Genomic DNA, 12,673 nt, shown 5'->3' on the forward strand with positions numbered 1-12,673 from the left:
AAACTGAAGCAAAGCACTTTAGTCATTTATTTTTTAAAAATGCACCCAAGGTGTGGGGTAAAAAACTGACCCCAAGACTCTACTTTTCCAGGAATTTCTGCCGTCTGGGAAGTTCAGAAACCCTGCAATGTCCACAGTAAACCAGGGTCCCAGTATCTCCACTTCTGACCTCTTCAAATAAAAACAGTCTCCGCTCAATACACTCTAATCCATGACTTGCTTAATCCTGCTTATTGCCTGGAGTTTCTAAAGGATTATGTGCATGGTTTTTAAATTTAGTAAGGAAATTCTGGCCTATTTCCAAAACTTTTCTCCCTGCTTCACAATTCCCCTTACTTATCCATCCATCTGAGTATGGGATGTCCCGAACAAAGAAAGGAGGGCAGAGAGGCCCACCTGGCATGCGCTGGGCCCAGGCAGCGCAGGGCAGTCAAGGGTGAGGGTGGCCACTGAGATGATGGGATCAGGGGCGGCTTCTACCGAAGACCTGGGAATTCACAGGATCAGATGGTCCTTGACTTCAGTCCCTATTTTCAGTGGCTTCACAGCACAGAGCAGTGCAGATAGCTGTATGCTCTTCCCCCCAGGTCCTCTGCAGAAGGCAAAAGTTCCCAGAGTCACCAAACCTTGCTGGGGAAAGGGCTTCTGGCCTATTCATGAAGACCCCCAGACCACACGTCTGGATCAGTTTTCCGGACTAAATTGGTGGGTGCTCAACAAACCCATCACTGCAACACAGGGTGCTGGGAATGTGGCTTTCTTCTTAACCTGGAAGGGGGTCTGTAACCCCATTCACCCCGATAGCAAAACTGCTTTCCTGCTTTGCTCATTCAACCAGCTCTCCAATCTCACCTGCTGTCTGGTGAGTCACGGGGCTCACCGCTGGGGGTGCTGGCCAGGAAAGAGGTACTCTCTCCTGATGCTGAGGGGCCTGACAGCTCACACAAACCAAACACTGCACTGCCCACAAGAGTTTCAGGCCACAGGTTTGCCTATTACATGTTTTAAAGTGTGAATATCTTAAGAAATTTTATGGGTTTGCTAAAGTGTTTCTTTCTGCTTTTGAAAGTGATGTTATAGTCACGTCTTTAGAAAGACGGCAGCTTCTGTGAAATTAAATTTGTATGAAAACTATTTATCTTCATATAAAAATCCAGCTAAATGATTTTTTCCCTGAGAATTATAAAAAAGAAACAATAAACAACAAAGGCTGTTAAAAATAAAAAGGCACTGACGAAATACTCAAAACCGCAGAAGACAACCACCTAGCAATGACTGACTCGTTACTTATTGGTCCTCAGGCAGATTCTAAATTGGTTAGTTTTCAAATAAACTCATTAAATAAGTTAATGACTCATTTCTTAGCAAAATGCTAATGGACTTATCCATAATGGGGAATATATGATATTTCACTTATAGAACAAGCGCCCGTCTTAGAGACACAGAGAGCAGTGACTGAACGCACCCACTGACTCATCAATCACTGTGTCACCCCCCAGGCTGAACCTGTTACACAGAGCAAAGACTTCAATTCTGCTAGATAATGTAGGCCTTTAGATTTCACTTATCCCAGTAACTTTGTTTCCTTTTCTTTAACAAAGTGAATACATAACCATTTGAAAATATTTGCCAAATCTTCTCCCCGCTCAGTAAACACTGTCCACATAGTCATGAACAGCCATATTTCTCTGATTTATAACACGTTTCTTCATTTAGGAATTCAGCATTCTCTATTTCTGGCTTTCAGGGTATCTTTTAGTCTATGGATGAAGAAAGTTACTAAAATGTTCCAAAGTAAAAAGACTAATATCATTTCTACAAATACTACGTTGTTCTAAAGAGCATAGGCTGTATCCTGGGAGAAAGTTATTCATCAGGATACAAAGAACCAACTGAGATGTGTCATTGTTTGTATCACATTCTCCTATTCTTTCTTGATGATATCTACAAACAACTCTACCACTAATTAAATCAGTGACCTTGACTAAGACTCCCAACCTCACACAGCCTCTGTTTTCACAACTTAAATAAGTTACATTCTACCAACAGTTCTCAACTCTTCGTTCTCAGAACACCCTTGCATATTATTTTCTTATTGTTACCACCTAAGTTGCAAGAGTTTTAATGTATTTGATGGTGGTGGTGGGGAGGTATCTTACCAAGTATCATATACTGTTTGCTTTACTAAGATGTAATCAAAGACAGCGAGAGGAATCTAAGTTTTCCACTTTGTCGACACATCTAGAGGTCCAGGAAGCATGATTGGAGTCCCCAGAACAGATCCATCACCAACTTAACAGTCAACTCTAAAATTCACTAGCAACATGACAGCCTTGAAAATAGCATCAAATACTAAACTCTCCAAACTGGTGGATGTAAAAACTGATTAAAATAAATAGAGGGCTTTCCTACCAGTCTTCCTCCTCAATTGTCCCCATTTTTCTTTGAATTGATACCAAGCTGAAGAAAAAGGGGTGGGGGGTAAGTAACTGCCACTCCAGCAAAATATTAACTTGAAGGCAAGGATCTAGAATAAAATCCTAATGTAATTATTGCATATGAGCTTCCCAAGCAGACAATATGACATTAGAGAACTGGGCTAGGGATACTAAGATGTTATGAGGTTGAACCGCACGCTCCTCCTTTTAGCTCAGTGATCTTGGGCAAGTCATCTGGCCTCTCCACACTGTAGGTTCTTGATTCCAAAGAATGGGGTTCATGGTGGTTCTGCCTATGCCACAGGATTTTTTGGAATATGGTACAATATTGTATATAGGAAAATGTCTTACCACTATAAAGGGAATAAAAACACCTTTTGAATTTTAACCCCAAGAGGATAACAGCAGACAGTTATCTGTCCATATTGATCAGAATAATGGTACATTATCATTGCATTCAACTTCAATAACATTCTTTCAAAATCTTCAGTTGCCACTTGTCTGCCAAGTTGTGGGATTATCTGTTACACTTATACTTTGGAGGCCAAAGATTGACTTATTTAAGTCCATAGAATGCACAGAGAAAGCACTAAATCATAGTCTTAAATATTAAAGATTAAGCATTAATACTATGCAAAAGAATGAGTCTTTTTTTTTTTTGGAGACGGAATTCCATTCTTTGTTGCTCAGGCTGGAGTACAGTGGCGTGATCTAGGCTCATTGCAACCTCTGCCTCCCAGGTTCAAGCAATTCTCCTGTCTCAGCCTCCCGAGTAGCTGGGACTACAGGTGCACGCCACCACGCCTGGCTAATTTTTGTATTTTTAGTAGACACGGGGTTTCACCATGTTAGCCAGGCTGGTGTTGAACTCCTGACCTCAGGTGATCCACCCGCCTCGGCCTCCCAAAGTGCTGGGATTACACGCATGAACCACCACGCCCATCCAAGAATGAGTCATTCTTAACATAAACATAAGTATTTTAAGGTAAGAAAATCACACAGTATTTGTAAAGTAACAAAATCACATAGTATAATGAACTATATCATAGTATCTGTTTTTATGCATTGAAAACAATTGAAATTTCATACCACACCGTAATAACGGACTCAAGTATTTGTACTAACTGTATAGGGGTAAAGTAACAGTAGACTAAGCTTAAGTTATAAAGTTTCAACACGAACAAAGAACACACCATTAATACTTGAATTTCGGTTATAGAGAAAAATATCAAACTGAGCCTCCCGTAGCATCACTGAATGAGATATTATGGAACCACACATACATACATATATACATACATACACATACACACACACACACACACACACACCAGCCCCAAATATTTATTTTTGGAAAACCCGATACTCTTTAAAATGAATATTAAAAGATCCAGCATTAGGCCAGGTGTGATGCCTCACACCTGTAATCCCAGCACTTTGGGAGGCCAAGGCGGGCGGATCACGAAGTCAGGAGATTGAAATCATTCTGGCTGACACAGTGAAACCCTGTCTTTACTAAAAATACAAAAAATTAGCAGGGCGTGGTGGCACGCACCTGTAGTCCCAGCTACTCAGGAGGCAGAGGCAGGAGAATAGCTTGAACCCGGAGGTGGAGGTTGTAGTAAGCTGAGACTGAGTGACAGAGCGAGACTCTGTCTCAAAAAACAAACAAACAAAAAAACCCAGCATTTACAGGGTGCAATGCATGTGATCACTTATCTTTAAAAAATATATTGTGGGTCAACATATTGGATCAAATATTCCAAATTTCAATAAAAACACAGCAAGCAAGGAATATTTTATAAACCTTGTGTATACAGATATAAGACGTAAGAAAACTGGACAAAGTTTCCAAGGTTTCACCTCTACCCACTCAAGTTTTACAGTGTCTTTGGACACATAAAAGTGACTCTATACAAACTTAGTATTTTTCTAGTCTAATAGAAAATTAATCAGAACCACCAAATTGACTATTTTATCATTTGTAAACATGTAACCTATAAGTTTTAATCCAATCTATTTCGGAATTCTTATGTAATGAATTCACTTAAGTAATAAAGCTATAACACACAGAAGCATCTTGCATTATTTGCACCTACAGAGCAAAATGCTGGTATACAACATATACTCCAACTCTCTCTATACTAATCTTCACCTATGCATTTTATTTTAGCACCCACTTAATGTTAGTCTCTGTAGCTATCTTGAAAGAAACTAAAATAAATAGCAATCATCAACCTCATCATCTCCTCCATGCCAAATGATGACTTCACTACTTTTCTTCAGAAAAGTCTAGCACTGAACTCTGTCTACAATAATCTACCTTAAGTGAGTCAGAATAACCACTGCAATCTGGAAGAACCCACTCAAACTAAATATAGAAACAGTGTCCCTATCTAAACTTGGACAGCATTATTTTCACAAAAACCATGATCTGACAGTTAGTATGTTTATAACCAATACTTTTGGACATTCAGAAAATTTTGTTTTCATTTGTTCATTAAAATGCCAACATTAAAATGTTTTGTTCATCTTGTATAGAAATATACATTCTGCTGTCATCCATACTAGAGAAATTAAACAGAGAATCCACCTGCATTACAGCTATCCAAATGCAGGACAGGGTGGCACAGCACTTTGCTTCACCCAGTGTTTTCCTCACTCTACTTGGCATTGCAGATAAAAGAATAAAGTTACATTTTCCCTTAAGTTTATAAGGTGAAATGGGAACACTTCATTCTGTGCTACTCCCCTAGAAAAAACCCAAAACAAACAAACAAACAAAAACCCCTTCTACTTGCCAAATCTGATACCAAAATTAACTAGCTCTTGGAACTATGCTTCTGAAGAAAATGCATTAGTGGGAATTTTAACAGAAAACCCATTATACTCATGCTGTTACTAAAACGTTTGCAAGTTCTTCTCTTCAGAAAAAAGAGTCTCATTTTAAATACTGATACTTCTAAAGAAAATAAAATATCAATTCTCTACTAAGATTCCTTTTGGGGGGTAGAAACACAAAAGAATCACACATTTTCCTACTATGTTTGATAAGCACAGTGCTACCATCAAAACTGCAGGAATGACCATCCTAATTAAATCAACCCCAAAGAATGAAACCCCAGACTAAACAAGGAGTAGTCAAACAACTGCAGTGTTCTGTTTTTCTTTCAATGCATTCAGCATTAAGAGGTGATTTTAAAATGTATATTCGAATTATACATTTTCATCTTGTCAACATCTCTTAATACATAAACAAGTCATAAAAGGTAATCAGAAGTTCAGTCTTAAAATAGTTTCAGAATTACCATACTGTTTTCCCTAATCGTTACTTTACTATGTAATTCAGAACACCACTTTGTTACAATCTGTTCATAAATATCTATGAACAGATTTTAAGTTCAATAAAGGGGGAAAACAATGGCTCTTGGGAGCCTGGAGTGGAGCTAGCAATGAAGCAGTAAAGGTAAGCAATTTTCAAGGTGCTGGCTCCATTTTCAGACTACACTGTTACTGTTCGTTTCAATGTAAGAGTACCCATTTACAAAAGTGTCTTTCCTGTATAGATGCATGGTTTCAAAGTAATAAGTATCAACAATTGGATTTATTAGCATCTTCCTTTAGAAGAGCTTAAAACACTCTTGATGTTTATGATCTCATTTGCCTTCCAGCAGCCTTGTGACACAGAAAGGGGAGGATTATAATTACCCCCATTTTACAGACAGGGAAAGTGAGAAGGAAGGATTAAGTGGCTCGCCCATAGACACACAATGACTCATTAAGATCAGCAACCAGAAACCTGGTTTCCTGATTCCTGGTTTAGTGTTCCACATACTATGCTTCCTTCTATGAAGTACTATTTTTGTAAAGGTTTCTCTTTCAATAAAGGAAACAGAACAAGTCACGTGACTTTCATTCACGAAAGCCGGTGTGTGTTTTCATTAGCACCTTAGTTGTCTGCTCCTGCGAAGAGGGCAGCAGCAGTGCATGCTATTATCTTCTTATGGCCAGAGCCAGCCAACTAAAGCAAACCAGCGCCCGCCACAGCAAACAGAAAGCTTGTGTGGTTTGTCAATCATCTCACTGGATTTCTGAATTTAGGAAAATTCTCTTCTTTACAACTTCAAAAGGCAAAACTTTTCAACATAAAAGTTGTCCCTTTGGAAACATGTCTCTTATCATTCTTTCACCGTAGGATAAGAATTGATAGTCCTTGTATCGAACAAAATTTAAATATGGATACTTTCAGTGGTAATTCTGATCTAATCTGTTTTATACATATATATATATGTGCCAATTTTAGAATAAAATCCCTAAAATCACTAAAGAGGAACACTAAAACAGCGTATTTTATGGCATTCATCAATCTACTATCCTAACACAAAAATACATAAAGTTAATTGTAAAAATCAGTTTTAAAGCGCAGGAAATTCAGTAGCGTATTTCCAATTCCCAAACAACAAAACCTAACAAATTGGTTAGAGTTTCCACATGCACACACACCAAAAACACATAAGTAACTTTAACTCACCCTAAAATAAGATGCATAATTTAGAGTTTGCTCTGGACTAATAAAAACAGAGGTACCTGAGATACACTTTTTAATTGGCTCTTGCATTGAAACCCCATCCCCATTCACAATTCTATTGTAAACAACTGCCAGACATGGCTGGAACCTTACCGCGCTGCTATCACTTATGCAAATACCAAACATTACCCAAGTAACCCCAAATTATTCTGCATCAGCATCACTAATGAGGTCTTCCCATGCAGAACAGGAGGAGCTCAGGGTGGAAACACAGGCCACTTCTAAGAGCTAGGCAGGGCAGGGGGCCGCCTAGTAAGTGCTTTCTCTACTTCATCTTCAAAGAAATGTTTTGCGAGTCTGCCTTCTACAAATCATTGCCTCAAAGGACACTTACCTACTGTGAACTCTGTATTTATGAGCATCACAAACAAATTTCTAGTGCATGTGTGAGTTAAATAAAGGTGGATATTCATCCCAAGTTCCTAAATGTTTCCTTTCTGTCTCAACAGACCACAACTTTGGTGCTACGTGGCCTAAGGTGACACTACTCTTTCCTATTCTGCTGTTCTCTGTGTTTAACTTACTTTACTAGAAACCCAGCGGGGCAGATATTTCCTTTTTTAAAATGTGGTTTGGCATATGGTGGACTGACTGCAGTTGTCTATTTCGATTTAAAAGAGTCCTTTTACTTCCTAGAAGAGGGTTCATCATGATACCCACACAAACTTCGGAAAAACAGCAGCCCTAATCATCTCTCATCTTTGTCCAGCAGCCATAGAACACAGGCTTCTGTTTGGACTTCAAAATCGAGAATCCTATGGCTGAAAGGAATTTTATGTTGGTGGGAAATCTTAAATGAAAGCTCAATCCAGTCTCTAAATAAACTTATCTCTTAGAGTTCAACATTTTCAGTAGCCTGAAAAGGGCACTGTCTCCTATTTGGACCCCAATTCTGAATGTATCAGCTTCATCAGAAAGGCCTTGAGTCCCTCCAGGCCTGTAGGCACAAATTCCAGCTTATGGCCCCTGCTATGGCAGAGCCCACTGCTGGGGACCCACTTCCACCCACTCCAGGTTTGTCCCACCAGCTCCACTGAAAGCAGGAAAAGGTGTTATGCTCTTAGGCTGTTTTCTGATTAGAATCAGATTCTGGCAAGATGTAGTTTACTTTCATGTTCACACTAGCATATACCCATTTGTGCAGACCATAAATATGTGTGTGTTTCCCCACTCAATTATACTGCTGCTGTGTTTATAATGGTCTGTGTCTTAAAGGCAGCTATTCCTTCAACTTTCTGACACACTAGCAATAGTGTATAAGTAACTCCAACCGAAGTGACCTTGAACTGAGAATCACTGTTCATGGGATACATTCTGGCGACTTCCAATGATTTAACTGGATGCTGAAGCACCACACTCCTGATAATTCTCTGTGACTCTTTTCATCTTCTAGTCTACGGTTTTAATAAAGGAAATAGCTTTTCTCTATTACACTGGAATAACAGGGTATTCGCCCCACAGCTATAATTTTAAATCCCATGGACCAACAGTCCTAAGTATACTATAAAACAGATACTAGATTTGGATAGCACTAAACTGGTCTATTTAAGAACAAAAGGCTGCGAATCCCCAGCCCACCTTGATCCTCATCTTATGACCCTTGAAGACTGTTTACACCTTAGGCTCACATCTAGTCCAGCATCCAAATTTTACTATATGTTTCACTGTTCCCATAAAGCCTCTATCCTGCTAGGAACCCCACAAAGAAAACAGCTACGAAATTAAATAAAGTCTCCCGAATTGAATATTCACCTTTCCCTTTCATCTCCCCCACCCAAACACCATTCAAAGTTTAGACAGTCAGAATGCACCACCAGCTGCAAAGTCAGACCAGCTCTGTCTCCTCACGGATATTTGATGAGCACACGAAGAACAATACCAGCACCCTCCTATCCAATTGTTCTTGAAAAGACCTGTGTTTTTTTGTCTTTCGCTGTTTTCTCCAAAGCACTGATTGTAAATCCTGGCTGCACATTCAAATCATCTGGACAACTCCAAAAAACGCCCGTCCCTGCCTCCTAGCCATCTCATGTTTCACTTCAATGTGTCTTGGCGTGAGGCCCCATAGGTACCTTTTGATTCCTCCCCAGGTGAGTCTCATCTGGGGCAGGGTCCTCAGAGGGTGGTCCCCCAGCCAGCAGCGTCGTCATTATGTGGAGACTCACTAGAAAGGCACAGCCCGGGCCGCGCCCCAAAGCTGCAGCATCGGAAACTGCGGGGTTAACACAGGCCAGAGATGCATGTTTCAGCAAAGCCCGCCAGGTAACTCCCACATAGGCTCAAGTTGAACACCACGGCATTAGGCTGTGTGCAGCCTTCTTACCGTTTCACCCTTCAGAGAAAAACAATGCCTCCGCTGGAAAAGCTCCTACAGTTTATGTGTAACGTGGAAATAGTTAACTGTCGTTATTAACAGCCATCAAAATGGATGCTCATTTCTTAAATGACTTTCAGGTCTGAACCTTCAAGCTCACCAAGAATCAGGCGGAGCCCAGCTCCGGGAACACAGAGAAAGGTGAAAGCTGCAGCTGCGGGCAGCGGTCCGGACCCGCAGGTCCTCCCGGAAGAACGCACCCAGGCCCCCAGAGGAAGACAGTCGGGTGCCCCACGGCCTCTAGCGTGGCCGGTCTGGGAGAACTTCCACTGTGTTAAGGGACAGGGGACTGTGGGACGCACAGAATGGGGGAATGGGTGGGGCCTCAAAAAATCAGTCTCCCTCCCACGCGGAAAACGTCATTCAACTCAAAGACGAGTGTTCTGGCAAGTTCTCTGAGGGAAGAGAACAAGGCAGCCCACAGAAAAACAAAACAAGGAGCCAGAGCCAGGCTGTTGGCTTCTGGGTCAAGGTCCCAAAGAAGTGAGAGCAGTGAAACCCAAGAGGCTCCCTCACCGCCCCACCCCTGCTTCCCGCCAGACGCCCAGGCAAAGGGCCTCACCTTTCACGATGGTGGCCTCCTTCAAGTGGTGGGACAAGAAGTCAATGCTAGCGTAGGTGTTGGCAGGGGGCAGGGCACCGGGACCTGGCCCCCCGCACCCGCCGCCGGTGCTGCCGACGCCCACAGCGCTGATGAGACCCCCGAGGCTTCGGGTCCGACCCCAGGAGTTCTTGTCTCCCGGCTGAGGAAGCGGCGACTGCGGCTGCGGCTGCGGCTGGGGTGGCAGCCCGGGCTCCTCCCTCACGTCGATGGCGATGTAGTTGAGACCATTTTGGAAGCCGGCAGAGGTCTCTCTGCGCATTGGCGATCCACCGCTCCCAGGACAACCGACCAAGCCCCCGGGCTGACCCGGGGTCCAAGGCCGGCCCTGCGGTGCCAAAGGGGGCGCTGGGAGCGCCGGCTGCAACTGTCTGGGGGAGGTGGGCGGCTCGTCGCCCCCTCCAGGGACGCCGCCCACGCCGCCCTCGCTGCTTTTCCTGAGAGACACATTTTCCACGGAGGCCGAGTTGTGGCGCTTGGGGTTGTGGGCGAAAGACGGGGACACGGGGGTGACCGTCGTGGTGGAGGAGAAGGTCTCGGAGCTGTGGCGGCGGCGGCCCCCCTGTGGGTCTGCGCGGATGACCTTGGCGCCGCGGTGCGGGTCCGGGGGCTGGCTGGCCTGCAGGAAGGCCTCGACCCCCGACACCTGCTCCATGAGGCTCAGCCTCTTCACGCCCGACGTCGGGCTGGCCACGCGGACAGCTTCTGGCTTCGCGGGGGCCGCGATGGGTTGCGGCGGGGTGGCGGCCACACCGAAAGCCATCTCGGTGTAGTCACCATTGTCCCCGGTGTCCGAGGACGAGGCGGCGCCTGGGCCCTGGACGGCGGCAGCGGCCGAAGCAGGGGGCAAGCGGTACAGCTCCCCGGGGGGCGGTGGCGGCGGTGGCGGCTGCTGGGACGACGACGGGGATGCGGACGGACGCGGGGGCAGCGGCGGATACGGGGAGGAGGCCTCGGGGGACAGGAGGGCGTCCAAGGAGCCTACGGGGTGGCCGCTCCGGGCGCCCGGCTTGGGAGACTTGGGGGAGCTGAAGTCGAGGTTCATGTAGTCAGAGAGCGGGGAGCGCTGCCGGCTGTCGCTGCTGGTGCCCGGGGTGCCTGAGCCCAGCGACGAGGCCGGGCTGCTGGCAGACAAGAGCGAGGAGGACGAGGCTGCCGACGCCAGCAGGGGAGGCGCGGGCGGCGACAGGCGGGCCCCGGGCTCGCCGAAGTCGATGTTGATGTACTCGCCGGGGCTCTTAGGCTCTGGCGGCAGTGGGTACTCGTGCATGCTGGGCAGGCTGGGCAGCCCCTCCAGGGACAGGCGCGTGGGCCGCACAGCCCGGCCGCGCTGGCCCAGGAAGCCCTCGGGACGGCCGCCGCTGGGTCGCAGGGGCGAAGGCACTACGGGGTGAGGGGGCTGCGTGGGGCCGGCCCCGAAGGCGCTGGCCGCCTGGCTGGGGCCTGGCGTGGCCTGAGGCTCCAGCCGCTCCTCCTCCAGGATGCGCCCCACGGGGGAGCTCATGAGCACGTACTGGTCGCTGTCCCCGCCGCAAGTGTAGGGGGCCTTGTAGGAGCGGGGCAAGGAGCTGTAGCAGCAGCCAGGAACGCCCCTGAGCGGCTCCCCGCCGGCGTGCAGGGCTGCGGAGAAGAAGTCGGGCGGGGTGCCCGTGCTGACCGCGTCGCTGGGGGACACATTGAGGTAGTCCCCGTTGAGCAGCAGCTTGCCGTCCGCGTGCTCCATGGACAGCTTGGAGCCGCACCACATGCGCATGTACCCGCTGTCCTCGGGAGAGCTCTCGGCGGGCGAGTTGGCCTTGTAGCCGCCCCCGCTCGCCGGGAATGTCCTGCCCGCCACAGAGGTGGGCGCTGGCCCCGCAGGCCCCGCAGGGGGCACGGCAGCGGCGGCAGCAGCGGCGGCGGCCCTGGGCTGCAAGATCTGCTTGGGGGCGGACACGCTGGCAGGGCTCATGGGCATGTAGTCATCGCTCCTGCAGCTGCCGCTTCCACTGCCCGCGAGGGCCGCACCGGGCGTCATGGGCATGTAGCCGTCGTCTGCACCCAGGTTGCTGCTGGAGCTCCTGTGGGAGCCGATCTCGATATCTCCGTAGTCCTCTGGGTAGGGGTGGTAGGCCACCTTGGGAGACGACGCGGGGCAGGACGGGCAGAGGCGGCCTGCGCTGCCCGAGAAGGTGGCCCGCATCAGGGTGTACTCATCCAGCGAGGCGGAGGAGGGCTGGGGCACCGGCCGCTGCCGGGCCGGCGTGGTCAGGGAGTAGGTCCTCTTGCGCAGCCCTCGGTCCAGGTCCTGGGCTGCGTCTCCCGACACCCTGCGGTAGGGGCGGCCACAGTGGCTCAGGGGCCTGTCCATGGTCATGTACCCGTAGAACTCACCGCCGCCGCTGCCGTCTCGCGGCGGGGGCGTTTCCGCGATGGACTCGGGCGTGTTGCTCCGGTGACTGCAGAAGGCGCGCAGGTCGCCGGGGCTGGAGCCGTACTCGTCCAGGGACATGAAGCCGGGGTCGCTGGGGGAGCCCGAGGCGGAGGCGCTGCCGCTGGAGGGCCGCTGGCCAGGGCCGTGGTGCAGTGGGTGCGGCAGGGGCGGGTGCGGGCCCGGCGGCGGCGGGTAGGAGCCCGAGCCGTGGCCGCTGCTGGACGACAGGGAGCCAGGGCTGGTGGCGGCCGGCGGCGAG

The 12,673-nt window shown here is 47.5% G+C and overlaps 1 protein-coding gene across 1 annotated transcript in view; it reads right to left on the reverse strand.

Annotated features, from left to right (window-relative positions):
* The window catches only part of IRS2 (insulin receptor substrate 2), a 29,162-nt gene extending 16,495 nt beyond the window's left edge, over positions 1-12,667 (reverse strand). Inside the window, exon 1 of the mRNA XM_017868192.1 lies at positions 9,963-12,667. Within this exon, the coding sequence (XP_017723681.1) occupies positions 9,963-12,492 (2,530 nt within the window). The 5' untranslated portion in view covers positions 12,493-12,667. The remainder of the gene's footprint in view (positions 1-9,962) is intronic.
* Between the last annotated feature and the right edge of the window lie 6 nt (positions 12,668-12,673).

The sequence above is a fragment of the Rhinopithecus bieti genome, unplaced genomic scaffold (assembly GCF_001698545.2).
Source record: "Rhinopithecus bieti isolate Rb0 unplaced genomic scaffold, ASM169854v2 scaffold_3734, whole genome shotgun sequence".
Lineage (NCBI taxonomy): Eukaryota > Metazoa > Chordata > Mammalia > Primates > Cercopithecidae > Rhinopithecus > Rhinopithecus bieti.